Here is a 27,546-nt window from a genome sequence, read left to right as displayed (position 1 = left end):
GTGTGTGGATACATGTCAGTCATGGTGTGGGTGTACAGACAGAAGAGTGTGTGTGGATACATGTCAGTCATGGTGTGGGTGTACAGACAGAAGAGTGTGTGTGGATACTTGTCAGTCATGGTGTGGGTGTACAGACAGAAGAGTGTGTGTGTGGATACATGTCAGTCATGGTGTGGGTGTACAGACAGAAGAGTGTGTGTGTACATGCCAGTCATGGTGTGGGTGTACAGACAGAAGAGTGTGTGTGGATACATGCCAGTCATGGTGTGGGTGTACAGACAGAAGAGTGTGTGTGGATACATGTCAGTCATGGTGTGGGTGTACAGACAGAAGAGTGTGTGTGGATACATGTCAGTCATGGTGTGGGTGTACAGACAGAAGAGTGTGTGTGGATACATGTCAGTCATGGTGTGGGTGTACAGACAGAAGAGTGTGTGTGTGTACTTGTCAGTCATGGTGTGGGTGTACAGACAGAAGAGTGTGTGTGGATACATGTCAGTCATGGTGTGGGTGTACAGACAGAAGAGTGTGTGTGGATACATGCCAGTCATGGTGTGGGTGTACAGACAGAAGAGTGTGTGTGTGTACTTGTCAGTCATGGTGTGGGTGTACAGACAGAAGAGTGTGTGTGTGTACTTGTCAGTCATGGTGTGGGTGTACAGACAGAAGAGTGTGTGTGGATACATGTCAGTCATGGTGTGGGTGTACAGACAGAAGAGTGTGTGTGTGTACTTGTCAGTCATGGTGTGGGTGTACAGACAGAAGAGTGTGTGTGTGTACTTGTCAGTCATGGTGTGGGTGTACAGACAGAAGAGTGTGTGTGGATACATGTCAGTCATGGTGTGGGTGTACAGACAGAAGAGTGTGTGTACATGTGAGTCATGGTGTGGGTGTACAGACAGAAGAGTGTGTGTGGATACATGTCAGTCATGGTGTGGGTGTACAGACAGAAGAGTGTGTGTGTGTACTTGTCAGTCATGGTGTGGGTGTACAGACAGAAGAGTGTGTGTGTGTACTTGTCAGTCATGGTGTGGGTGTACAGACAGAAGAGTGTGTGTGTACATGTCAGTCATGGTGTGGGTGTACAGACAGAAGAGTGTGTGTGGATACATGTCAGTCATGGTGTGGGTGTACAGACAGAAGAGTGTGTGTGGATACATGCCAGTCATGGTGTGGGTGTACAGACAGAAGAGTGTGTGTGTGTACTTGTCAGTCATGGTGTGGGTGTACAGACAGAAGAGTGTGTGTGTGTACTTGTCAGTCATGGTGTGGGTGTACAGACAGAAGAGTGTGTGTACATGTCAGTCATGGTGTGGGTGTACAGACAGAAGAGTGTGTGTGGATACATGTCAGTCATGGTGTGGGTGTACACACAGAAGAGTGTGTGTGGATACATGTCAGTCATGGTGTGGGTGTACAGACAGAAGAGTGTGTGTACATGTGAGTCATGGTGTGGGTGTACAGACAGAAGAGTGTGTGTGGATACATGTCAGTCATGGTGTGGGTGTACAGACAGAAGAGTGTGTGTGTGTACATGCCAGTCATGGTGTGGGTGTACAGACAGAAGAGTGTGTGTGTGTACATGCCAGTCATGGTGTGGGTGTACAGACAGAAGAGTGTGTGTGGATACATGCCAGTCATGGTGTGGGTGTACAGACAGAAGAGTGTGTGTGTGTACTTGTCAGTCATGGTGTGGGTGTACAGACAGAAGAGTGTGTGTGGATACATGTCAGTCATGGTGTGGGTGTACAGACAGAAGAGTGTGTGTGTGTACTTGTCAGTCATGGTGTGGGTGTACAGACAGAAGAGTGTGTGTGGATACATGTCAGTCATGGTGTGGGTGTACAGACAGAAGAGTGTGTGTACTTGTCAGTCATGGTGTGGGTGTACAGACAGAAGAGTGTGTGTGGATACATGTCAGTCATGGTGTGGGGGTACACACAGAAGAGTGTGTGTGGATACATGTCAGTCATGGTGTGGGTGTACAGACAGAAGAGTGTGTGTACTTGTCAGTCATGGTGTGGGTGTACAGACAGAAGAGTGTGTGTGGATACATGTCAGTCATGGTGTGGGTGTACAGACAGAAGAGTGTGTGTGGATACATGTCAGTCATGGTGTGGGTGTACACACAGAAGAGTGTGTGTGGATACATGTCAGTCATGGTGTGGGGGTACAGACAGAAGAGTGTGTGTGGATACATGCCAGTCATGGTGTGGGTGTACAGACAGAAGAGTGTGTGTGGATACATGCCAGTCATGGTGTGGGTGTACAGACAGAAGAGTGTGTGTACATGTCAGTCATGGTGTGGGGGTACACACAGAAGAGTGTGTGTGGATACTTGTCAGTCATGGTGTGGGTGTACAGACAGAAGAGTGTGTGTGGATACATGCCAGTCATGGTGTGGGTGTACAGACAGAAGAGTGTGTGTACATGTCAGTCATGGTGTGGGGGTACACACAGAAGAGTGTGTGTGGATACTTGTCAGTCATGGTGTGGGTGTACAGACAGAAGAGTGTGTCAGTGATCAGTCTCACCCGCAGGCGCAGGGCGAGCAGCTTCAGCAGCATCTCCACTGTGAAGAGGCCCGTGAAGACCATATTCAGGATGTCCATGATGTAGCTGAAGTTTTTAGACTGCTCATAGTGCTGCACACACACACACACACACACACACACACACACACACACACACACACACAGTCCATGTCAGACAGACACCTCTGTAAACTACATGTCAAAGGTCAAACTAAAGTGTAAATCATAAAGGAAATGAGGTCAATCTGTGTCCTAATGCACACACACGCGCACGTGCACACACACACACACCTGTACAGCCAGCGTTACAGTGTTGAGCAGGATGAGGACAAACATGACGTATTCAAAGGCGGTGGAGTTGATGATGGACCAGAACTTGTACTGCACCGGGTTCTTGGGGATGTACAACTTCAACGGCTGAGCCTTCAGTGCATACTCCACACACTGACGCTGGGCGAGAGACACAGACACACACAGGGAGAGAGAGAGAGAGAGAGAGAGAGACAACACTTTTCGTTATTTCTGTGATTTATCTTGTTCTTTCTGACGTTAATGACACACTTCTGTTTACATGACACAGTACCTGACACACAGACACACACACACACACACACACACACAGACAGAAAGACAGACACACAGGCACAAAGAAAGATAGACACAGACAGATACAGACAGACAGACACAGACAGATACACAGACAGACAGACAGACAGACAGACAGAAAGATACAGCTAGACATAGACAGACAAACAGAAAGATGCAGATAGACAGACAAAGACACAGATAAACAGACAGACAGACAGAAAGATAGACAGACAGAAAGATACAGATAGACAGACCTGGTTCTTGTCCAGTTCACAGTTCTTGTATTCCTGCTCTCCCTGCTCTCTGAAGGTGATGATGACAAAGCCAACAAAGATGTTCATCATGAAAAAGGCGATGATGATGATGTAGACGATGAAGAAGATGGAGATCTCCACCCGGTGGTTGTAGATTGGACCCGAATTCTCCCCATTCGCATCTATGGCCTTATACAACAGACTGGAGAGAGAGAAAGAGCGAGAGAGAGAGAGAGAGAGAGAGAGAGAGAGAGAGAGAACTGTAAGAATAATGAGATTTAAATGAAACAGAACAAAGCAACACAACGTTACACTTTGGACAGACAGAGATAGACAGACGGACACACAGACGGACGAGTTAGCGCCGCATGGAGTAGACGTCTTTTCCCAGGGCTGCTGTCCATACTCAACATAATGTAGTCACTGACTTCATATTTAATTTTAATTTAACTTAAATAATGTAGTCGCTGACTTAATATTTAATGTTTATTTAACTTAATGTAGTCACTGACTTCATATTTAATGTTTATTTAACTTAAATAATGTAGTCACTGACTTCTTTTTAATTTTTAACTTAAATAATGTAGTCACTGACTTAATATTTAATGTTTATTTAACTTAAATAATGTAGTCGCTGACGTAATATTTGATGTTTATTTAACAAATAATGTACTCACTGACTTAATATTTAATGTTTATTTAACTTAAATAATGTAGTCACTGACTTCATATTTAATGTTTATCTAACTTAAATAATGTAGTCACTGACTTCATATTTAATTTTAATTTAACTTAAATAATGTAGTCACTGACTTCTTTTTAATTTTTAACAAATAATGTAGTCACTGACTTAATATTTAATGTTTATTTAACTTAAATAATGTAGTCACTGACTTCTTTTTAATTTTTAACTTAAATAATGTAGTCACTGACTTAATATTTAATGTTTATTTAATTTAAATAATGTAGTCACTGACTTAATATTTATTTAACTTAATGTAATCAGACTTCATATTTAATGTTTATTTAACTTAAATAATGTAGTCACTGACTTAATGTTTAATGTTTATTTAACTTAAATAATGTAGTCACTGACTTCTTTTTAATTTTTAACTTAAATAATGTAGTCACTGACTTAATATTTAATGTTTATTTAATTTAAATAATGTAGTCACTGACTTAATATTTATTTAACTTAATGTAATCAGACTTCATATTTAATGTTTATTTAACTTAAATAATGTAGTCACTGACTTAATGTTTAATGTTTATTTAACTTAAATAATGTAGTCACTGACTTCTTTTTAATGTTTAACTTAAGTATTATAGTCACTGACTTCACATTTAATGTTCATTTAACTTAAATAATGTAGTCACTGACTTCATATTTAATGTTTAACTTAAATAATGTAGTCACTGACTTAATATTTAATGTTTATTTAACTTAAATAATGTAGTCACTGACTTAATATTTAATGTTTATTTAACTTAAATAATGTAGTCACTGACTTCTTTTTAATGTTCATTTAACTTAAATAATGTAGTCACTGACTTCTTTTTAATGTTTAACTTAAGTAATGTAGTCACTGACTTCATATTTAATGTTTATTTAACTTAAATAATGTAGTCACTGACTTCTTTTTAATTTTTAACTTAAGCAAGTCGGGTCACCCCGCTGCTCAAAAAACCTACACTCAATCCAGCCCAGGTTGAAAACTAGAGACCAGTTTCACTCCTACCCTTTCTTTCAAAAATACTTGAGCGCACAGTCTTTAACCAAGTCTGAATTCGTTTCTGAGAACAATCTGTATGATCCGAATCAGTCTGGCTTTAAGTAGGGTCACTCTACCGAGACTACACTCCTGTTGGTAATAGAATCACTGCGTTTGGATAGAGCTGCTGGTCAGTCCTCAGCTTTATTGCTGCTAGATCTGTCAGCTGCTTTTGACACAGTTAACCACCAAATCCTCCTCTCCATACTCACTGAGCTTGGTATCTCAGGATCTGCCCTCCACTGATTCACGTCCTACCTCTTAGGAGCTCTTTGAGTATCTTGGAGGGGAGAAGTGTCCAAACCACACGGCTTATCCACAGGGGTACCTCAAGGGTCAGTGCTCGGTCCCCTTCTCTTCTCAATATATACCACCTCACTTGGTACAATCATCCACTCCCATGGTTTCTCATGCCATTGCTATGCTGATACCCAGATCTTCCTATCATTCCCGCCAGATGACCTCACAGTCTCAGCACAGATGTCATCATGCCTTGCTGATATCTCTGCACGGATGAAAGAACGCCACCTTCAGCTTAACCTATATAAGACTGAGCTCCTCCTCATCCCAGGCAGTCCATCCTTACAACAGATCAATAGCCAGCTCGGATCAACCCAACTCATGCCCACAAAGTCTGCCCGAAACCCGGTTGTCATGATTGACGACCGATTTGCTCTGTACAATGTCAGGAAAATTAGACCCTACCTTTTTGAGCACGCAGCACAACTCCTGGTACAGGCTCTTGTAATATCACGAATTGACTACTGCAACTCCTAACTGGCAGGTCTCCCTGCATGCACTTTCATACCCCTCAAAATGATCCAGAACGCAGCGGCGCATCTGATCTTAAATCAGCCCAAAACAGCACATGTCACTCCACTGTTCATACCCCTCCACTGGCTCCCAGTAACTGCCCGCATCAAATTCAAAACCTTAATGTTTGCTTACAAAACAGCAACCAAGACAGCTCCAACCTACCTGAACTCCATCATTCAGGTCTACTAGGTCCCGCTCACTACGCTCTGCAACTGGGCCCTAAGTCACTAGCCACACTCTTCTCTTCTGTAGTTCCCCGGTGGTGGAACAAGTTACCAAACTCCATTCGATCCGCTGAGTCCCTCTCCATCTTTAAGAAGACGCTAAAGAACCAGCTCTTTCAATGTTATTAATATTAAAAAAAGAAAAAAAATCACTTCTATGCACCATATGCACTGCCTATTGACTCCTGTGTCCTATCAGACTTGAACCTAGTTTTTTAGCTTGCGTAGTCGCATCCTGACTACATCCTTGCTTGTGTTGTATTAACTCTCAGATGTACGTCGCTTTGGATAAATGCGTCTGCTAAATGAACTTGTAACATCATACACTGAATGCAGGGGACTGGAGTCCTTTAATGTCTTAAAACACTGAGTCAGTGTTTTAGTGAGTTTCTCTACATCTGTTTTTAGAGAGACAGAGAGAGACAGACATCTGGAGTCAATGAAGTCATGAAAACTCAAATGATGAATTCACAGGTGTGTGTGTGAGAGAGAGAGAGAGAGAGAGAGAGAGAGAGAGAGAGAGAGAGAGAGAGACTCACGCGGGCCAGCCTTCGAAGGTGGACACGGTGAACAGAGCCATCATCCCCATCAGGACGTTGTCAAAGTTAAAGTCACTGTTGTGCCAAATCCTCTCTCTCACCAAGGGCTGAGAGACATCTCCATCCTTATACACCACGAAGGTCCCCCTGGCCACACCAGAGCAACAGACATGTTGTGAGGCAGGCGTCTGAATGAAAAGTTTTATTATGAAGGTTTGTCTCCAGATATCTTGGACAGAAGAAGGGTTTAAATGAGCCTACTTGCACTGTTCAGGAGTGTGTTTGGCTTCATCTGTGCAGCGGTAAAATTTTCCCTGAAACAAAACAACATGGTCACAAAGGTTCCTACTGTTCTCACTGCCCCCCTTTTCTTTCTCTAATTCCTCTCATCTTCCTCCTCATCTGTCCTCCTCTCCTACCTTGAACAGCTGGACTCCTATACAGGCGAACATGAACTGCAGCAGGGTGGTGACGATCATGATGTTCCCAATGGTCCTGATGGCCACAAACACACACTGGACCACATGCTGAAACACACACACACACATAGACACACTTTAGATAGACATACGGATGGCGGACAGACAGACAGAGAGACGGACGGAGAGACAGACAGACAGACAGACAGACAGAGAAATGGAGAGACAGCAAGACAGACAGACAGACGGACAGAGAGACAAACAGAAAGACAGACGGATGGAGAGACAGATAGACAGAGAGTCAGACAGACGGACAGACAAGCGGACAGATAGACAGACAGATGGCAGAGAGAGAGACAGACAGAGATACAGACGGACAGTCAGACGGACAGCAAGACAAACAGCCAGACCGACAGACCTTGAGTCCCTTGGCTCTGTTGATGGCTCTGAGTGGTCTGAGAACTCTGAGTACTCGAAGAATCTTCACCACAGAGATAGCACTAGAACTACACACACACAAACACACACACACACACAGAAAGTAGGCTGGGTATTGAGGTAGACTGGACCTCCAGATAGAATATTTGATCGTGTTACAGGTGTCTGCAGCCCAGACCGTGTGTGATACTGACTGTAGGAAGAAGGACACCAGGGACACGCTGACCACCAGCAGATCCAGCAGGTTAAACCAGTTCCTACAGAAAGACCCCTGATGGAGGAAGGCCCCATGAACTGTCATCTATATGGAGAGAGTCACAGACACAGAGATGTGAGAGAGAGAGACAGAGAAAGAGACAGAGAGATTATACGTACAGCACCATCACTGTCCTCAACATCTAAACCCTTTTTAACGTGTTACACATGTAAGTGACAGACGTGTCAGAAACCAGTGTTTACTGACTCTTTAAAACAAGTGAAGTATTCTGATATGTAATCATTAACTGACTGTTCCTGTCAATCAAAGTTGTCACAACACTTGGTGACACTTTCACTGCCTGACGACAGCCTGATACACAACAGTCGTCAGGAGCGGACGAAGTTTTTCATTTGGAGAGAAAAATTAATGAAACAGAAAAAAAGTGTCAGGACATTTGGGGTGAGACTGAAACAGACTTGTTGCTTCAAGTGAAGAAGTTCAAGTATCTTGGGGTCTTGTTCACAAGTGAGGGTAGGATGGAGCGGGAGATTGACAGGTGGATTGGTTGTACTGGACCGGCGTGGTGAAGAGGGAGCTGAGCCGGAAGGCAAAGCTCTCAGTTTACCAGTCTGTCTTCGTCCCAACCCTCACCTATGGTCATGAGCTTTGGCTAGTGACCTAAAGGGTGAGATTGAGGGTACAAGTGGCTGAAATGAGTTTCCTCCATAGGGTGTCTGGGCTCAGCCTTAGAGATAGGGTGAGGAGCTCGGACATCCAGAGTGATCTTGGAATAGAGCTGCTGCGACTTCGCATCAAAGGAGCCAGTTGAGGTGGTTCGGGCATCTGATTAGGATGCCTCCTGGGCACCTTCCTTTGGAGGTTTTCCCGGCACGTCCAACTGGGAGAAGACCCCGGGGTAGACCCAGAACTTGCTGGAGGGACTGCATGTCCAATCTGGCCTGGGAATGCCTTGGAATTCCCCAGGAGAAGCTGGAGGGTGTTGCTGGGGAGAGGGATGTCTGGAGTGCCCTACTTAGCTTGCTGCCACTGTGACCCGACCCCGGAGAAGCAGCTGAAGATGAATGAATAAAGGAATGAAACTGTCATCATGTCTAACACTGTGATAGAAGTCCTGGTCATGGTTTTAAAATGGGAGGTGGACTGGTAGACAGGGGCAGTTAAGATGGTGTTGAGGAAGAGGTTTAATATAAATGATCTTTATTCAGCATCAGCCCTTACCTTCAACAGGATCTCCACAGTGAAGATGGAAGTGAAGGCGTAGTCGGCATAACCCAGAATCTAGATACACATATACACATGAACTGGTCATATTATGATATTCACTAATCACATTTTGATATTCACTAGTCATATTATGTGGAGGCATGGAGGTGCTTAGGAGAGATGGCAGTGGAGTTTTTAACTACATTGTTTAACAGAAGCTTGGAAAGTGAGAGGAGGCCTGAGGAGTGGAGAAGAAGCATACTGGGACCAATTTTCAAGAATAAGGGTGATATGCAGAACTGCAGCAACTACAGAGGTATAAAGTTGATCAGCCACAGCATGAAGATATGGGAAAGAGTAATAGAAGCTAGGTTAAGAGGAGAGGTGATGATCAGCAGCAGCAGTATGGTTTCATGCCAGGAAAGAGCACCACAGATGTGATGTTTGCTTTGAGAATGTTGATGGAGAAGTATAGAGGAGGCCAGAAGGAGTTACATTGTGTCTTTGTAGATTTAGAGAAAGCATATGACAGGGTGCCGAGAGAGGGGGTGTGATATTGTATGAGGAAGTCGGGAATGGCAGAGAAGTATGTAGGGGTGGTGCAGGACATGTATGAGGGAAGTGTGACAGTGGTGAGGTGTGTGGTTGGAATGACAGATGGGTTCAAGGTGGAGGTGGGATTACATCAAGGATCAGCTCCGAGCCCTTTCTTGTTTGCAATGGTGATGGACAGGTTGACGGACAAGATCAAGCAGGAGTCTCCGTGGATGATGATGTTTGCAGATGACATTGTGATCTGTAGTGAGAGTAGGGAGCAGGTGGAGCAGAGCCTGGAGAGGTGGAGGTATGCACTGGAGAGAAGAGGAGTGAAGGTCAGTAGGAGCAAGACAGAATACCTATGCGTGAATGAGAGGGAGGACAGTGGAATGGTGAGGATGCAAGGAGTGGAGGTGACGAAGGTGTATGAGTTTAAATACTTGGGGTCAACTGTCCAAAGTAACGGGGAGTGCAGAAGAGAGGTGAAGAAGAGAGTGCAGGCAGGGTGGAGTGGGTGGAGAAGAGTGTCAGGAGTGATGTGTGACAGAAGGGTACCAGCAAGAGTTAAAGGGAAGGTTTACAAGATGGTAGTGAGACCAGCTATGTTGTGTGGTCTGGAGACAGTGGCACTGATGAAAAGACAGGAGGTGGAGCTGGAGGTGGCACAGTTGAAGATGCAAGAGAGACAAGATTGAGATGGTGTGGACATGGGTGGAGGAGAGATGCTGGGTATACTGGGAGAAAGATGCTGAATATGGAGCTTCCAGGGAAGAGGAAAAGAGGAAGGCCAAAGAGGAGGTTTATGGATGTGGTGAGGGAGGACATGCAGGTGGCTGGTGTGACAGAGGAAGATACAGAGGACAGGAAGAGATGGAAATGGATGATCCGCTGTGGTGCCCCCTAACGGGAGCAGCCGGAAGAAGATATTTGTGAGAGCAAAATATCATTATTTAAACTTGAATGAAATATCAGTTTGAATCAATACTTGAAAGAAGGCAGTTGAATCATAGTAATGGATTTGATTCGAGATGGCTACCCCCTTCTGCCCTGTGCTGGTACTGATGGAAAAAGGAAGTCCAAGTGAGGCGCCAAGGATTCCTAGGTTAGATGGGGGGAAGGATGCTGTAATTCATTCACAGTTACCTAGCAGCTCACCTTCACAGATGACAATGCAGGAATGCAGGAGAGTGTGTGTGTGTGTGTGTGTGTGTGCAGCACACAGGGTGGTGTAATGCATCTAGTGCAGTAGTGCACTAATATGTAATTAGAAGAATGTGCATGCCTGCTTCCCATCTGCTCGCAACCCTCTCGCCTACTACTGCTGCCTCTGGCGAGCCCTCGTGCTGACCCAGGAAGCAGCCTTGTGTGTCAGCCTTCTCTGGCCAGTACACAGCCTCTCAATCACCAACACTCCTGCTAGGCCTCCGCGCAGCCACACACACATGGTAACTGGGTGCTTCTGTGGCCCCAGGCTATGGACCCGCTACAGTCACCACCTCAGAATGCTTGAGGCCTTCCATATAAGGTGCCTACAGTGCATAATGGGGACAATGTGCTCCATTCTGAAAACTCAGCATGACCAACTGTGTCAGTATGGAGGCTACTATCACCCAGCACCAACTTCACTGGCTCGGACACGTGATCAGAATGCCAAAAGAATGCCTACCATGCAAAGTGCTAGTTACACTACAACTGCCGATCAGCAGGGGACCAGAAGGAACGGTACAGAGACCAACTGAAGACAGCCATCAAGAAGTATGGTCTGAACCCCACCAAATTACCAAATTACCCTACCCTACCAACCACCACGGCACGACTGTCGCCTCACAGCAAGAAGGTCCTAGGTTCGAACCCTGGGGTTGTCTAACCTTGGGGGGTGATCCCAGGTCCTTTCTGTGTGGAGTCTGCATGTTCTCCCCATGTCTGTGGGGGGTTTCTCCGGGTGCTCTGGTTTCCTCCCACCATCAAAAAGACATGCATATTAGGGTTAATAATCCTGTCTGTGCCCCTGACTGAGGCATGGCAAGACCAACTGGAGGTGGTCCTCGGGCACAGCACAGCGGCTGCCCACTGCTCCTAGCTACACAACTAGGATGGGTTAAATGCAGAGGAAGAATTTCCCCATGGGGATTAATAAAGTGATAAAAATAACAAAAATAAAAAGTAATAAAATTGGAGGACACAGCCACTCAGCATGACATCTAGCAGCACCTCTACCACCAAGTAGTTCAGAGGCTCGAAGTGCAGCAAAGTGGTCAGCAGACCAAGAACCGGTTGAAGAGATATGAAGCCAGGAAAATAACCACACCCGTAGTCAGTGCCTCCATCTGCTCTTTCTGTGGCAGACAATGCAGGTCGTAGATTGGGCTCCACAGCTACATGATGATTCTCTAGAAGCAGAGGAAGGATTTTCATCGTTGGACACGATGGAAAAGCTAAGGTGTGTGTGTGTGTCAGCACACAAGGCGTGTGTGACGCGTCAGTACAGTAGTACTGGGGTAGTAGTGCTTGTAGTTAGTGCATGCTGCTTCTGCTTGCTACTTTCTGCTTTCAGCTACTGCCACCGGCTAGCCCTCTTGTAGGGGGTGAAAAGAGGAGCCGAGTGTGTAAGTCCCCTCCTGCCGGTACATAGCCTCTCCGTTGCCAAGACTCCTACAGTGCATCCTCGTGGCCACACACGGTAACTGGGTACCTTGTGGTCCCAGGCCAAACTGTAGGGGATATCGGAGCAGCAGTGGGCCCCAGAGAGAAGGCGCACAGGCCCACCGGTGTGTGGACATGCCCTGGCATCTCTCAACCACTGCCCCAGCTATGGGCTAATAGCAACTAAGTCCTCAACGGCGGAGCGGGCGGAAGATGGTGGCTGTGAGGAGCACCACAACGGTTGCAAAGGCGGAAGAAGGCTGCAGCAAAGGAAGGCCCCCAGTTGTCTTGGTCTCCATGCCACTGGATCCCGGCCTTTCTATGCCAAGGACTGTGTGGAGGCTGCCTGTGCACCAGCAGACATGCCAATCAGTTTTAACCTGTTTCATGGTGTTGAAGCTAGCACACAGCTAACGTTAGTGCAAGCTAGGTGTCACATACTAGTGCTAGCTGGCCAACGTTAGCTACAGCCAGCACGTTGTTTCCGCTGTATAAGGATATTTTGAGATGACAACTAAATTCACTTACTCCATTCAAAGTCGGAGAGATTCTCATGCTGGTCTGCTCGGACATGGCTATTAGCACCTTTACGGAGGATGTTGTGAGGACAGGCTCTGACTGAGCCTGAGAGGCCTTCATACGGGTAATGTGACATCTGGAGGTCTCATGTTCCCTGATGTTTTCTACCTTCATTATCTTGTTACTGATGACAAATGAATTGCTACGGTTTTTGGTATACTGGCAGCAGACGGAGCAACTCCTTATCACGGTCTGTGCGTTATACTCCAGCCAGCCTCTCGTAGCTCCTTGATCGCCATACCTCCACTTTTCACTAAACTTTATTTTTTTTGGTTTGGTGGTGATGGTGGCTTCTTCCTCCTCTCCAGGGCATGGTTGTCTTTCTGATGGTGGTTTTGTGCCTTCTAAATATCGCCACATAACTGGTGTTGCTGGCTAATGTTAGTTAAAAGAATAGAGTAGGCTACTACCAAGTTTGATGGGTGCTGCTGTCGTTGTTCCTCTCGAGTGTGTGCGTAATGTTACCCGTCAGTAGCGTCTAGCAACATTCTAATGCGCGTTGATTGGTTAGTTTCTGTTATTGTTGTTGCTATGTTATTGTTCTAATGCACTTTGGTTGGTTAATTTCTTTTATTGCTGTTGCTATGTTATTGCTGTGGCTAAGGAGAGAGAGAGGGAGAGAGATAGCGAGAGAGATGACGGGGGATTAAGTGGTTGGATTTCACTTTTTTTGTTACTCGCCATTTGGCGGGTAGGCTTCTGAGATTTACTCGCCAATCAGAAAATCTACTCGCCTTTGGTGGGTGGTGAGTGTTAATTTCGGACCCTGCTCCCAGCTTCTCACAGGACAACGTGCCCCGGGAGGTCAAAAGAAAAGGTATAAGGATAACATCCAAGTGAACATCAAAAAACACCACATAGACCCTAAGACCTGGTAAGACACAGCAACCAACAGGGCGACCTGGAGAAAACTTGTCCGGGAAGGAGCTGCACTATATAATAATGATCTCCGCCGTGCTACAGAAGACAAGCGCAGACTGAGAAAGGAGGGGGTTTCCACCAAAAAGGCCCAAAACAAATCCCACGACTACCACCACCCAACCCTGCCCACACTGCACCAAAATATGCGGCTTCAAGATCGGCCTCTTCGCCCACCTGAAAACCCACAAGGACCAAGAAGGAGGACAGTCATACTTGACCCCGAGTGACCGCCGATGATGATGATGATGATGATGGTGTGTGTGTGTTTCCAAATTTCAGCAGCAGTGTCTTTCCTTCTCTGCTTTTATTGCAGTTTGTGCTGTAGGGCTACACACTGTATATGTACTGTCTGTTAATATAGTTTATGTACTCGTTCCAGTATATATGTTGTATGTGGGTCCAATATATGTGCTGGGTACAGCATAAGTACTGTCTGTGGGTTCAGTATATGTGCTGGGTACAGTATATGTACTGTCTGTGGGTTCAGTATATGTGTTGGGTACAGTATATGTACTGTCTGTGGGACCAGTATATGTGCTGGGTACAGCATAAGTACTGTCTGTGGGTTCAGTATATGTGCTGGGTACAGTATATGTACTGTCTGTGGGTCCAGCACATGTGTTAGGTATAGTATATGTACTGTCTGTGGGTCCAGTATATATGCTGGGTACTGTCTGTGGGTTCAGTATATGTGCTGGGTACAGTATAATCATTGTTTGTGGGTCCAGTATGTAAATAATGAACAAGCAGTATGGATATTGACATCAGACTGGGAAATCACACAAGGCATATGGCTGTGTGTGAGACAGAAAGAGGAGTGTGTGGTGTGTGTGCATGTGTGTGTGTGTGTGTGAGTGAGACAGAAAGAGGAGTGTGTGGTGTGTGTGTCCTGATTGTATGTTTTAAGAAGCTTCTCTCCTCAGCTGCTGCTAATTGCTATGTGTAGCATGAAGACAGCTGCTGCCCACACTACACGTGTGTGTGTGTGTGTTTTTGAGCGTAGAGTGTGTAGTCCCACTTCTGACACCAATGCAGCGAATTCAGGGGGGCAGCCCGGGTTCTGCCACAGCTGGGATGTGAACCTGCATCTCCCGTACCGCGGGCCACAATGTTAACCACTCAACTAAAGAGTCCGACCCGCTAGCCAAGGGCTAATGTGTCTACCTATCTGTGCATGTTACACTAGCCCCCACGCTTCAGCATATCACCTCCCTCACGCCTCTGGGCGCACACGCTTCCGATGACCTCACAGTCTCACCATCCCACTTCTGACACCAACGTAGCGAACTCAAGGGGGCAGCCGGGGAGCCGTCGCCACAGCCGCCACAGCCGCCACGCAGAGAAAGGTGGGAGGCGGAACCAGGTGTAAAAACGTAGATTTATTGACAAAACTAACCCTATATACAATAAGAAAAGGCAACTGAAGATGCTGGCCCTTAACTATCCAGGCTTCGATAACAAAACATCCTCAGCTCAAACCAAAACCAAAGAAACAAGAACACTAACATAGGTTTCACCCTCCTCCTCGAGGAGTATAGAGTACTGACACAAGAGCTTGCTCTCTGGTTGACTCTAGCTGCCAACAATGGCCCACTGGCACTGTTGGGGTCTCTCTCCGAGTTATATACCCAGCTGATGAGCGATTGGGGTCACCTGGGCTCAATCAGCAGTTCCGCAGGAGGCGGGGCCTTACCTGGAGAGGGAAAATTAGACACGCGGCACTAGGGGCTGTAACAGGTGCACACGATGATACCAAACAGCACAGTGACAACTGTTATCCATTTAGAGAGGCTGAATGACTGATTACAAGGTTGGAGACATGTGCAATACTAATTAAAGAAAATAATTAGTCCCCGTGTTGCCTCCAGCTTGGGCGGGCATCCCTACAGACACAATTGGCTGTGTCTGTGGGTAGGAAGTCAGATGTGGGTATGTGTCCTAGTCGCTGCACTAGCGCCTCCTCTGGTTGATTGGGGCGCCTGTTCAGGGGGGAGGGGGAACTGGGGGGAACAGCGTGATCTGCCCACACGCTACGTCCCCCTGGCGAAACTCCTCACTGTCAGGTGAAAAGAAGCGGCTGGTGACTCCACATGTATGGGAGGAGGCATGTGGTAGTCTGCAGCCTCCCCGGATCAGCAGAGGGGGTGCAGCAGAGACCGGGACGGCTCGGAAGAGTGGGGTGATTGGCCAAGTAAAATTGGGGAGAAAAAAAAAAGGGGGGGGGAATCCAAAACAAACAAAAAAAAGAAACTAATTAGTATGAAATATCACTATAATCCAATTATTTCTCAGAGGTACCAACACGTGTGTCCAGGCCCTTTCATAATATCTAAGTAGAACCAGTAATAATTAGTCTCTTCTCTCAGCTTCTCTGCTTTATGCTGACATACCAAAGGCAGGCAAGTACACATGACAAAATAGCTTTTCATTTCTTCACTTTTCAGGAGGATGAAGCATTATTTCTTTTCCTCCCCAATTGTACCTGGCCAATCACCCCACTCTGAGCCGTCCCGGTCTCTGCTCCACCCCCTCTGCCAGTCCGGGGAGGGCTGCAGACCACCACATGCCTCCTCTGATACATGTGGAGTCACCAGCTGCTTCTTTTCACCTGACAATGAGGAGTTTCACCAGGGAGACGTAGCGCTTTGGAGGATCACGCTATTCCCCCCAGCCCCCCCCCCCCCCGAACAGGTGCCCCGACTGACCAGAGGAGGTGCTAGTGCAGCGATCAGGACACATACCCACATCCGGCTTCCTACCTGCAGACATGGCCAACTGTGTCCGTAGGGACGCCCGATCAAGCTGGAGGTAACACGGGGATTCAAACTGGCGATCCCCGTGTCGGTAGGTCACAGAATAGACCACTATGCTATCGGCCATCCCTGCATTATTTAAATGAGCTGTAAGGGTACCAACAAAACTGAGCACATCTGTGTGTTAGCCGGTTTGTGTATATGTGTGTGTGTGTGTGAGAAAGAGAGAGAGAGAGAGAGAGGTGTGTTTAAGGTGTAGGTCAGAACCCTCCTCCAGGTGACAGCTGGTTAGCAGGAACAGCAGGAAGCATCATGATGTACTCACGTTGTTTCTGAAGGAGTGTGCTCTGATTGGATCCTCAGCAGCCAGTGAACAGCTACTAAGGATGATGAAGACAAGGATGAGGTTTGTAAAGATGTGATGGTGGATCAGAGTATGGCAGCCTACCCGAATACTGTGGAGAGAGACAGAGATTTTTGATTACTTGATTTTGTCTTTTAATCGCTTTCTGCCTCCATTATTATAATTCTGACTCATGGTTAAATATCTTCATCAAAATCAATTAAATCAATCAGTTTTCCCCTGTAAAGGATGTTAACAGTACAGTCCCTGCCTCACACGTGACTAACAAGAGCAAGAGTCTTTAAGTTTGGGTGATGTGATGCTGTGGTCAGGTGTTTTCAAATGAGGTGAGGTCAGGTGTTTTCAGGTGAGGTGAGGTCAGGTGTTTTCAGGTGAAGTGAGGTCAGGTGTTTTCAGGTGAGGTGAGGTCAGGTGTTTTCAGGTGAGGTCAGGTGTTTTCAGGTGAAGTGAGGTCAGGTGTTTTCAGGTGAGGTCAGGTGTTTTCAGGTGAAGTGAGGTCAGGTGTTTTCAGGTGAGGTCAGGTGTTTTCAGGTGAAGTGAGGTCAGGTGTTTTCAGGTGAGGTGAGGTCAGGTGTTTTCAGGTGAAGTGAGGTCAGGTGTTTTCAGGTGAGGTGAGGTCAGGTGTTTTCAGGTGAAGTGAGGTCAGGTGTTTTCAGGTGAGGTGAGGTCAGGTGTTTTCAGGTGAGGTCAGGTGTTTTCAGGTGAAGTGAGGTCAGGTGTTTTCAGGTGAGGTCAGGTGTTTTCAGGTGAAGTGAGGTCAGGTGTTTTCAGGTGAGGTGAGGTCAGGTGTTTTCAGGTGAAGTGAGGTCAGGTGTTTTCAGGTGAGGTGAGGTCAGGTGTTTTCAGGTGAAGTGAGGTCAGGTGTTTTCAGGTGAGGTGAGGTCAGGTGTTTTCAGGTGAGGTCAGGTGTTTTCAGGTGAAGTGAGGTCAGGTGTTTTCAGGTGAGGTCAGGTGTTTTCAGGTGAAGTGAGGTCAGGTGTTTTCAGGTGAGGTGAGGTCAGGTGTTTTCAGGTGAAGTGAGGTCAGGTGTTTTCAGGTGAGGTGAGGTCAGGTGTTTTCAGGTGAGGTCAGGTGTTTTCAGGTGAAGTGAGGTCAGGTGTTTTCAGGTGTTTTCAGGTGAAGTGAGGTCAGGTGTTTTCAGGTGAGGTGAGGTCAGGTGTTTTCAGGTGAAGTGAGGTCAGGTGTTTTCAGGTGAGGTGAGGTCAGGTGTTTTCAGGTGAGGTCAGGTGTTTTCAGGTGAAGTGAGGTCAGGTGTTTTCAGGTGAGGTCAGGTGTTTTCAGGTGAAGTGAGGTCAGGTGTTTTCAGGTGAGGTCAGGTGTTTTCAGGTGAAGTGAGGTCAGGTGTTTTCAGGTGAGGTCAGGTGTTTTCAGGTGAAGTGAGGTCAGGTGTTTTCAGGTGAGGTCAGGTGTTTTCAGATATGGTGAGGTCAGGTGTTTTCAGATATGGTGAGATCAGGTGTTTTCAGGTGAGGTCAGGTGGTTTCAGGTGAGGTCAGGTGTTTTCAGGTGAGGTCAGGTGTTTTCAGATATGGTGAGGTCAGGTGTTTTCAGATATGGTGAGATCAGGTGTTTTCAGGTGAGGTCAGGTGTTTTCAGGTGAGGTCAGGTGTTTTCAGACGTCTTACGGGTTGGTGTTACTGAGGCAGAAGAAAGCACTGCCTTCTGGGATTGGAAGAACCTTTTCTTTAGGAGGAGCAAGATCTGCAATGTTCAACTGCACACCTCCTTCTGTCAGGAGAGAGAGAAACGGGAGAATAATGACTTCTAATGACAAGAGATGATGAGAACTGGGCCAAATGAGTCAAGTCAAGACAATTTTATTTGTACATTATTTTTACATTATTTGTATAGTCTAATATCACAAATTACAAATTAGCCTCAGGGGCTTTACAGCAACACAGCATCCTGTCCTCAGACCCTCACATGGGATAAGGAACAACTCCCTAAAAACCTTTAATGGAGAAAAACCTCGGGGGGGGGGGGCACAGAAATGAAGAAAATAAAAGATGGCCGACTATCTTCCTGGTTACCACAAGAATTACCACAGCAACCAGTAACAATGGCTACCTGAGAATGAGGGCAATTATCAGCCCAGCTGGAAGAAGAATGGCATGAATCAGTTAATGAGTGTAGGGGTGTGTGAGTCAACTGTCACAACTGAGTTATTGTTCTGTGTCTATCTCTAGACCACACACATACACACACCACAATCCAAACCTCACACACACACACACACACACACACACACACCCACAACACCACACACACACACACACACACACACAAACACCACACACACACTCCACACCACACACACACACCCACAACACCACACACATACACGCACACACACACACACACACCACAAACCAGACCACACACACACACCCACAACACCACACACATACACGCACACACACACACACACACCACAAACCAGACCACACACACACACCCACACCCACACAATAAACACCACACACACACACACACACACACACACACTCCACACCACACACACACCACACACACACACACATCCACAACACCACACACACGCACACACACACACTCCACACCACACACACACACACACACACACACACACACGCATACACACCACAAACACACACACACCAGACCATGTCAGTCTATCTTCTTCCTCTGGCGTGTTCCCTCACCATGTCGCTCATAACTGATCATTACTGATAACTAATATCAACTTGACCACATCACTGTCTATGTTAAATGTGTTTTCATTAGACCTGACCTCGTACTCAAACTGACCTTCATCCCCCTCAGGAAGACCTTCCCCCTCTTCATCAACTTGACCACATCACTGTCTATGTTAAATGTGTTTTCATTAGACCTGACCTCGTACTCAAACTGACCTTCATCCCCCTCAGGAAGACCTTCCCCCCTCTTCATCAACTTGACCACATCACTGTCTATGTTAAATGTGTTTTCATTAGACCTGACCTCGTACTCAAACTGACCTTCATCCCCCTCAGCAAGACCTTCCCCCCTCTTCATCAACTTGACCACATCACTGTCTATGTTAAATGTGTCTTCATAAGACCTGACCTCGTACTCAAACTGACCTTCATCCCCCTCAGGAAGACCTTCCCCCCTCTTCATCAACTTGACCACATCACTGTCTATGTTAAATGTGTTTTCATTAGACCTGACCTCGTACTCAAACTGACCTTCATCCCCCTCAGGAAGACCTTCCCCCCTCTTCATCAACTTGACCACATCACTGTCTATGTTAAATGTGTTTTCATTAGACCTGACCTCGTACTCAAACTGACCTTCATCCCCCTCAGGAAGACCTTCCCCCCTCTTCATCAACTTGACCACATCACTGTCTATGTTAAATGTGTCTTCATAAGACCTGACCTCGTACTCAAACTGACCTTCATCCCCCTCAGGAAGACCTTCCCCCTCTTCATCAACTTGACCACATCACTGTCTATGTTAAATGTGTCTTCATAAGACCTGACCTCGTACTCAAACTGACCTTCATCCCCCTCAGGAAGACCTTCCCCCTCTTCATCAACTTGACCACATCACTGTCTATGTTAAATGTGTCTTCATAAGACCTGACCTCGTACTCAAACTGACCTTCATCCCCCTCAGGAAGACCTTCCCCCCTCTTCATCAACTTGACCACATCACTGTCTATGTTAAATGTGTCTTCATAAGACCTGACCTCGTACTCAAACTGACCTTCATCCCCCTCAGGAAGACCTTCCCCCCTCTTCATCAACTTGACCACATCACTGTCTATGTTAAATGTGTCTTCATAAGACCTGACCTCGTACTCAAACTGACCTTCATCCCCCTCAGGAAGACCTTCCCCCTCTTCATCAACTTGACCACATCACTGTCTATGTTAAATGTGTCTTCATAAGACCTGACCTCGTACTCAAACTGACCTTCATCCCCCTCAGGAAGACCTTCCCCCCTCTTCATCAACTTGACCACATCACTGTCTATGTTAAATGTGTCTTCATAAGACCTGACCTCGTACTCAAACTGACCTTCATCCCCCTCAGGAAGACCTTCCCCCCTCTTCATCAACTTGACCACATCAGTCTATGTTAAATGTGTCTTCATAAGACCTGACCTCGTACTCAAACTGACCTTCATCCCCCTCAGGAAGACCTTCCCCCTCTTCATCAACTTGACCACATCACTGTCTATGTTAAATGTGTCTTCATAAGACCTGACCTCGTACTCAAACTGACCTTCATCCCCCTCAGGAAGACCTTCCCCCTCTTCATCAACTTGACCACATCACTGTCTATGTTAAATGTGTCTTCATAAGACCTGACCTCGTACTCAAACTGACCTTCATCCCCCTCAGGAAGACCTTCCCCCCTCTTCATCAACTTGACCACATCACTGTCTATGTTAAATGTGTTTTCATTAGACCTGACCTCGTACTCAAACTGACCTTCATCCCCCTCAGGAAGACCTTCCCCCCTCTTCATCAACTTGACCACATCACTGTCTATGTTAAATGTGTTTTCATTAGACCTGACCTCGTACTCAAACTGACCTTCATCCCCCTCAGGAAGACCTTCCCCCCTCTTCATCAACTTGACCACATCACTGTCTATGTTAAATGTGTCTTCATAAGACCTGACCTCGTACTCAAACTGACCTTCATCCCCCTCAGGAAGACCTTCCCCCCTCTTCATCAACTTGACCACATCAGTCTATGTTAAATGTGTCTTCATAAGACCTGACCTCGTACTCAAACTGACCTTCATCCCCCTCAGGAAGACCTTCCCCCCTCTTCATCAACTTGACCACATCAGTCTATGTTAAATGTGTCTTCATAAGACCTGACCTCGTACTCAAACTGACCTTCATCCCCCTCAGGAAGACCTTCCCCCTCTTCATCAACTTGACCACATCACTGTCTATGTTAAATGTGTCTTCATAAGACCTGACCTCGTACTCAAACTGACCTTCATCCCCCTCAGGAAGACCTTCCCCCTCTTCATCAACTTGACCACATCACTGTCTATGTTAAATGTGTCTTCATAAGACCTGACCTCGTACTCAAACTGACCTTCATCCCCCTCAGGAAGACCTTCCCCCCTCTTCATCAACTTGACCACATCACTGTCTATGTTAAATGTGTTTTCATTAGACCTGACCTCGTACTCAAACTGACCTTCATCCCCCTCAGGAAGACCTTCCCCCCTCTTCATCAACTTGACCACATCACTGTCTATGTTAAATGTGTTTTCATTAGACCTGACCTCGTACTCAAACTGACCTTCATCCCCCTCAGGAAGACCTTCCCCCCTCTTCATCAACTTGACCACATCACTGTCTATGTTAAATGTGTCTTCATAAGACCTGACCTCGTACTCAAACTGACCTTCATCCCCCTCAGGAAGACCTTCCCCCTCTTCATCAACTTGACCACATCACTGTCTATGTTAAATGTGTCTTCATAAGACCTGACCTCGTACTCAAACTGACCTTCATCCCCCTCAGGAAGACCTTCCCCCCTCTTCATCAACTTGACCACATCACTGTCTATGTTAAATGTGTTTTCATTAGACCTGACCTCGTACTCAAACTGACCTTCATCCCCCTCAGCAAGACCTTCCCCCCTCTTCATCAACTTGACCACATCACTGTCTATGTTAAATGTGTCTTCATAAGACCTGACCTCGTACTCAAACTGACCTTCATCCCCCTCAGGAAGACCTTCCCCCTCTTCATCAACTTGACCACATCACTGTCTATGTTAAATGTGTCTTCATAAGACCTGACCTCGTACTCAAACTGACCTTCATCCCCCTCAGGAAGACCTTCCCCCCTCTTCATCAACTTGACCACATCACTGTCTATGTTAAATGTGTCTTCATAAGACCTGACCTCGTACTCAAACTGACCTTCATCCCCCTCAGGAAGACCTTCCCCCTCTTCATCAACTTGACCACATCACTGTCTATGTTAAATGTGTCTTCATAAGACCTGACCTCGTACTCAAACTGACCTTCATCCCCCTCAGGAAGACCTTCCCCCCTCTTCATCAACTTGACCACATCACTGTCTATGTTAAATGTGTCTTCATAAGACCTGACCTCGTACTCAAACTGACCTTCATCCCCCTCAGGAAGACCTTCCCCCCTCTTCATCAACTTGACCACATCAGTCTATGTTAAATGTGTCTTCATAAGACCTGACCTCGTACTCAAACTGACCTTCATCCCCCTCAGGAAGACCTTCCCCCTCTTCATCAACTTGACCACATCACTGTCTATGTTAAATGTGTCTTCATAAGACCTGACCTCGTACTCAAACTGACCTTCATCCCCCTCAGGAAGACCTTCCCCCTCTTCATCAACTTGACCATATCACTGTCTATGTTAAATGTGTCTTCATAAGACCTGACCTCGTACTCAAACTGACCTTCATCCCCCTCAGGAAGACCTTCCCCCCTCTTCATCAACTTGACCACATCACTGTCTATGTTAAATGTGTTTTCATTAGACCTGACCTCGTACTCAAACTGACCTTCATCCCCCTCAGGAAGACCTTCCCCCCTCTTCATCAACTTGACCACATCACTGTCTATGTTAAATGTGTTTTCATTAGACCTGACCTCGTACTCAAACTGACCTTCATCCCCCTCAGGAAGACCTTCCCCCCTCTTCATCAACTTGACCACATCACTGTCTATGTTAAATGTGTCTTCATAAGACCTGACCTCGTACTCAAACTGACCTTCATCCCCCTCAGGAAGACCTTCCCCCTCTTCATCAACTTGACCACATCACTGTCTATGTTAAATGTGTCTTCATAAGACCTGACCTCGTACTCAAACTGACCTTCATCCCCCTCAGGAAGACCTTCCCCCCTCTTCATCAACTTGACCACATCACTGTCTATGTTAAATGTGTCTTCATAAGACCTGACCTCGTACTCAAACTGACCTTCATCCCCCTCAGGAAGACCTTCCCCCTCTTCATCAACTTGACCACATCACTGTCTATGTTAAATGTGTCTTCATAAGACCTGACCTCGTACTCAAACTGACCTTCATCCCCCTCAGGAAGACCTTCCCCCCTCTTCATCAACTTGACCACATCACTGTCTATGTTAAATGTGTCTTCATAAGACCTGACCTCGTACTCAAACTGACCTTCATCCCCCTCAGGAAGACCTTCCCCCCTCTTCATCAACTTGACCACATCAGTCTATGTTAAATGTGTCTTCATAAGACCTGACCTCGTACTCAAACTGACCTTCATCCCCCTCAGGAAGACCTTCCCCCTCTTCATCAACTTGACCACATCACTGTCTATGTTAAATGTGTCTTCATAAGACCTGACCTCGTACTCAAACTGACCTTCATCCCCCTCAGGAAGACCTTCCCCCTCTTCATCAACTTGACCACATCACTGTCTATGTTAAATGTGTCTTCATAAGACCTGACCTCGTACTCAAACTGACCTTCATCCCCCTCAGGAAGACCTTCCCCCCTCTTCATCAACTTGACCACATCACTGTCTATGTTAAATGTGTCTTCATAAGACCTGACCTCGTACTCAAACTGACCTTCATCCCCCTCAGGAAGACCTTCCCCCCTCTTCATCAACTTGACCACATCACTGTCTATGTTAAATGTGTCTTCATAAGACCTGACCTCGTACTCAAACTGACCTTCATCCCCCTCAGGAAGACCTTCCCCCTCTTCATCAACTTGACCACATCACTGTCTATGTTAAATGTGTCTTCATTAGACCTGACCTTGTACTCAAACTGACCTTCATCCCCCTCAGGAAGACCTTCCCCCTCTTCATCAACTTGACCACATCACTGTCTATGTTAAATGTGTCTTCATTAGACCTGACCTCGTACTCAAACTGACCTTCATCCCCCTCAGGAAGACCTTCCCCCTCTTCACCAACTTGACCACATCACTGTCTATGTTAAATGTGTCTTCATAAGACCTGACCTCGTACTCAAACTGACCTTCATCCCCCTCAGGAAGACCTTCCCCCTCTTCATCAACTTGAACACATCACTGTCTATGTTAAATGTGTCTTCATAAGACCTGACCTCGTACTCAAACTGACCTTCATCCCCCTCAGGAAGACCTTCCCCCTCTTCATCAACTTGACCACATCCCTGTCTATGTTAAATGTGTCTTCATAAGACCTGACCTCGTACTCAAACTGACCTTCATCCCCCTCAGGAAGACCTTCCCCCTCTTCATCAACTTGACCACATCACTGTCTATGTTAAATGTGTCTTCATAAGACCTGACCTCGTACTCAAACTGACCTTCATCCCCCTCAGGAAGACCTTCCCCCTCTTCATCAACTTGACCACATCACTGTCTATGTTAAATGTGTCTTCATTAGACCTGACCTCGTACTCAAACTGACCTTCATCCCCCTCAGGAAGACCTTCCCCCTCTTCATCAACTTGACCACATCACTGTCTATGTTAAATGTGTCTTCATAAGACCTGACCTTGTACTCAAACTGACCTTCATCCCCCTCAGGAAGACCTTCCCCCTCTTCATCAACTTGACCACATCACTGTCTATGTTAAATGTGTTTTCATTAGACCTGACCTCGTACTCAAACTGACCTTCATCCCCCTCAGGAAGACCTTCCCCCTCTTCACCAACTTGACCACATCACTGTCTATGTTAAATGTGTCTTCATAAGACCTGACCTCGTACTCAAACTGACCTTCATCCCCCTCAGGAAGACCTTCCCCCCTCTTCATCAACTTGGCCACATCAGTCTATGTTAAATATGTCTTCATTAGACCTGACCTCGTACTCAAACTGACCTCCATCCCCCTCAGGAAGCTACTCCTCTTCATCAACTTGACCACATCACTTTGTTAAATGTGTCTTCATAAGACCTGACCTTGTACTCAAACTGACCTCCATCCCCCTCAGGAAGCTACTCCTCTTCATCAACTTGACCACATCACTTTGTTAAATGTGTCTTCATTAGACCTGACCTCGTACTCAAACTGACCTTCATCCCCCTCAAGAACCTACTCCTCTTCATCAACTTGGCTACATCACTGTCTATGTTAAATGTATCTTCATAAGACCTGACCTCATAGTCAAACTGACCTTCATCCCCCTCAGGAACCTCCTCCTCGTCATCAACTTGACCACATCACTGTCTATGTTAAATGTGTCTTCATAAGACCTGACCTCGTACTCAAACTGACCTTCATCCCCCTCAGGAACCTCCTCCTCGTCATCAACTTGACCACATCACTGTCTATGTTAAATGTGTCTTCATAAGACCTGATCTCGTACTCAAACTGACCTTCATCCCCCTCAGGAACCTCCTCCTCGTCATCAACTTGACCACATCACTGTCTATGTTAAATGTGTCTTCATAAGACCTGACCTCGTACTCAAACTGACCTCCATCCCCCTCAGGAAGACCTTTCCCCCTCTTCATCAACTTGACCACATCACTGTCTATGTTAAATGCGTCTTCATAAGACCTGACCTCGTACTCAAACTGACCTCCATCCCCCTCAGGAAGACCTTCCCCCCTCTTCATCAACTTGGCCACATCAGTCTATGTTAAATGTGTCTTCATTAGACCTGACCTTGTACTCAAACTGACCTTTATCCCCTTCAGGAACCTACTCCTCTTCATCAGCTTGGCCACATCAGTCTATGTTAAATATGTCTTCATTAGACCTGACCTTGTACTCAAACTGACCTTTATCCCCTTCAGGAACCTACTCCTCTTCATCAGCTTGGCCACAGCAGTCTATGTTAAATATGTCTTCATTAGACCTGACCTTGTACTCAAACTGACCTGCATCCCCCTCAGGAACCTACTCCTCTTCATCAACTTGACCACATCACTTTGTTAAAAGTGTCTTCGTTAGACCTGACCTTGTACTCAAACTGACCTTTATCCCCTTCAGGAACCTACTCCTCTTCATCAACTTGACCACATCACTTTGTTAAATGTGTCTTCATAAGACCTGACCTCGTACTCAAACTGACCTTCGTCCCCCTCAAGAACCTACTCCTCTTCATCAACTTGGCCACATCACTGTCTATGTTAAATGTATCTTCATAAGACCTGACCTCGTACTCAAACTGACCTTCATCCCCCTCAGGAAACTCCTCCTCATCATCAACTTGACCACATCACTGTCTATGTTAAATGTATCTTCATAAGACCTGACCTCATAGTCAAACTGACCGTCATCCCCCTCAGGAACCTCCTCCTCGTCATCAACTTGACCACATCACTGTCTATGTTAAATGTGTCTTCATAAGACCTGACCTCGTACTCAAACTGACCTTCATCCCCCTCAGGAAGACCTTCCCCCCTCTTCACCAACTTGACCACATCACTGTCTATGTTAAATGTGTCTTCATAAGACCTGACCTCGTACTCAAACTGACCTTCATCCCCCTCAGGAACCTCCTCCTCGTCATCAACTTGAACACATCACTATGTTAAATGTGTCTTCATAAGATCTGACCTCGTACTCAAACTGACCTTCATCCCCCTCAGGAACCTCCTCCTCTTCATACTCTGTGTCTTCATCCACATCAACCTGGCAGAGGACAGGAGACACACATTCATGATGTCTTCACAGAGATGAAGACACACTCACCTTAACATGAAGACAAGATGATATTTACCTTCACCTCTCCATTCTCTCCATTCTCTTCTTCTGCTCCTTCCTTCTTCTCTCTG

General features: G+C 46.3%; 1 protein-coding gene across 1 annotated transcript in view; it reads right to left on the bottom strand.

Annotated features, from left to right (window-relative positions):
• The window catches only part of cacna1fb (calcium channel, voltage-dependent, L type, alpha 1F subunit), a gene marked incomplete at its 5' end in the record, with an annotated part of 128,982 nt that overhangs the window by 44,916 nt on the left and 56,520 nt on the right, over positions 1 to 27,546 (bottom strand). The window contains 14 exons of the mRNA XM_056301732.1: positions 2,535 to 2,645; positions 2,826 to 2,984; positions 3,377 to 3,578; positions 6,728 to 6,874; positions 6,989 to 7,041; positions 7,147 to 7,254; positions 7,565 to 7,652; positions 7,779 to 7,885; positions 9,023 to 9,082; positions 16,766 to 16,895; positions 18,430 to 18,532; positions 27,043 to 27,064; positions 27,365 to 27,403; positions 27,492 to 27,543. Coding sequence (XP_056157707.1) covers positions 2,535 to 2,645; positions 2,826 to 2,984; positions 3,377 to 3,578; positions 6,728 to 6,874; positions 6,989 to 7,041; positions 7,147 to 7,254; positions 7,565 to 7,652; positions 7,779 to 7,885; positions 9,023 to 9,082; positions 16,766 to 16,895; positions 18,430 to 18,532; positions 27,043 to 27,064; positions 27,365 to 27,403; positions 27,492 to 27,543 — 1,381 coding nt within the window. The remainder of the gene's footprint in view (positions 1 to 2,534; positions 2,646 to 2,825; positions 2,985 to 3,376; positions 3,579 to 6,727; positions 6,875 to 6,988; positions 7,042 to 7,146; positions 7,255 to 7,564; positions 7,653 to 7,778; positions 7,886 to 9,022; positions 9,083 to 16,765; positions 16,896 to 18,429; positions 18,533 to 27,042; positions 27,065 to 27,364; positions 27,404 to 27,491; positions 27,544 to 27,546) is intronic.

Source organism: Lampris incognitus, unplaced genomic scaffold (genome assembly GCF_029633865.1).
Source record: "Lampris incognitus isolate fLamInc1 unplaced genomic scaffold, fLamInc1.hap2 H_6, whole genome shotgun sequence".
NCBI classification, from domain to species: Eukaryota; Metazoa; Chordata; class Actinopteri; order Lampriformes; family Lampridae; genus Lampris; species Lampris incognitus.
Note: the sequence above shows the minus strand (reverse complement) of the source record. Positions and strands in the feature narration are given on the sequence as shown.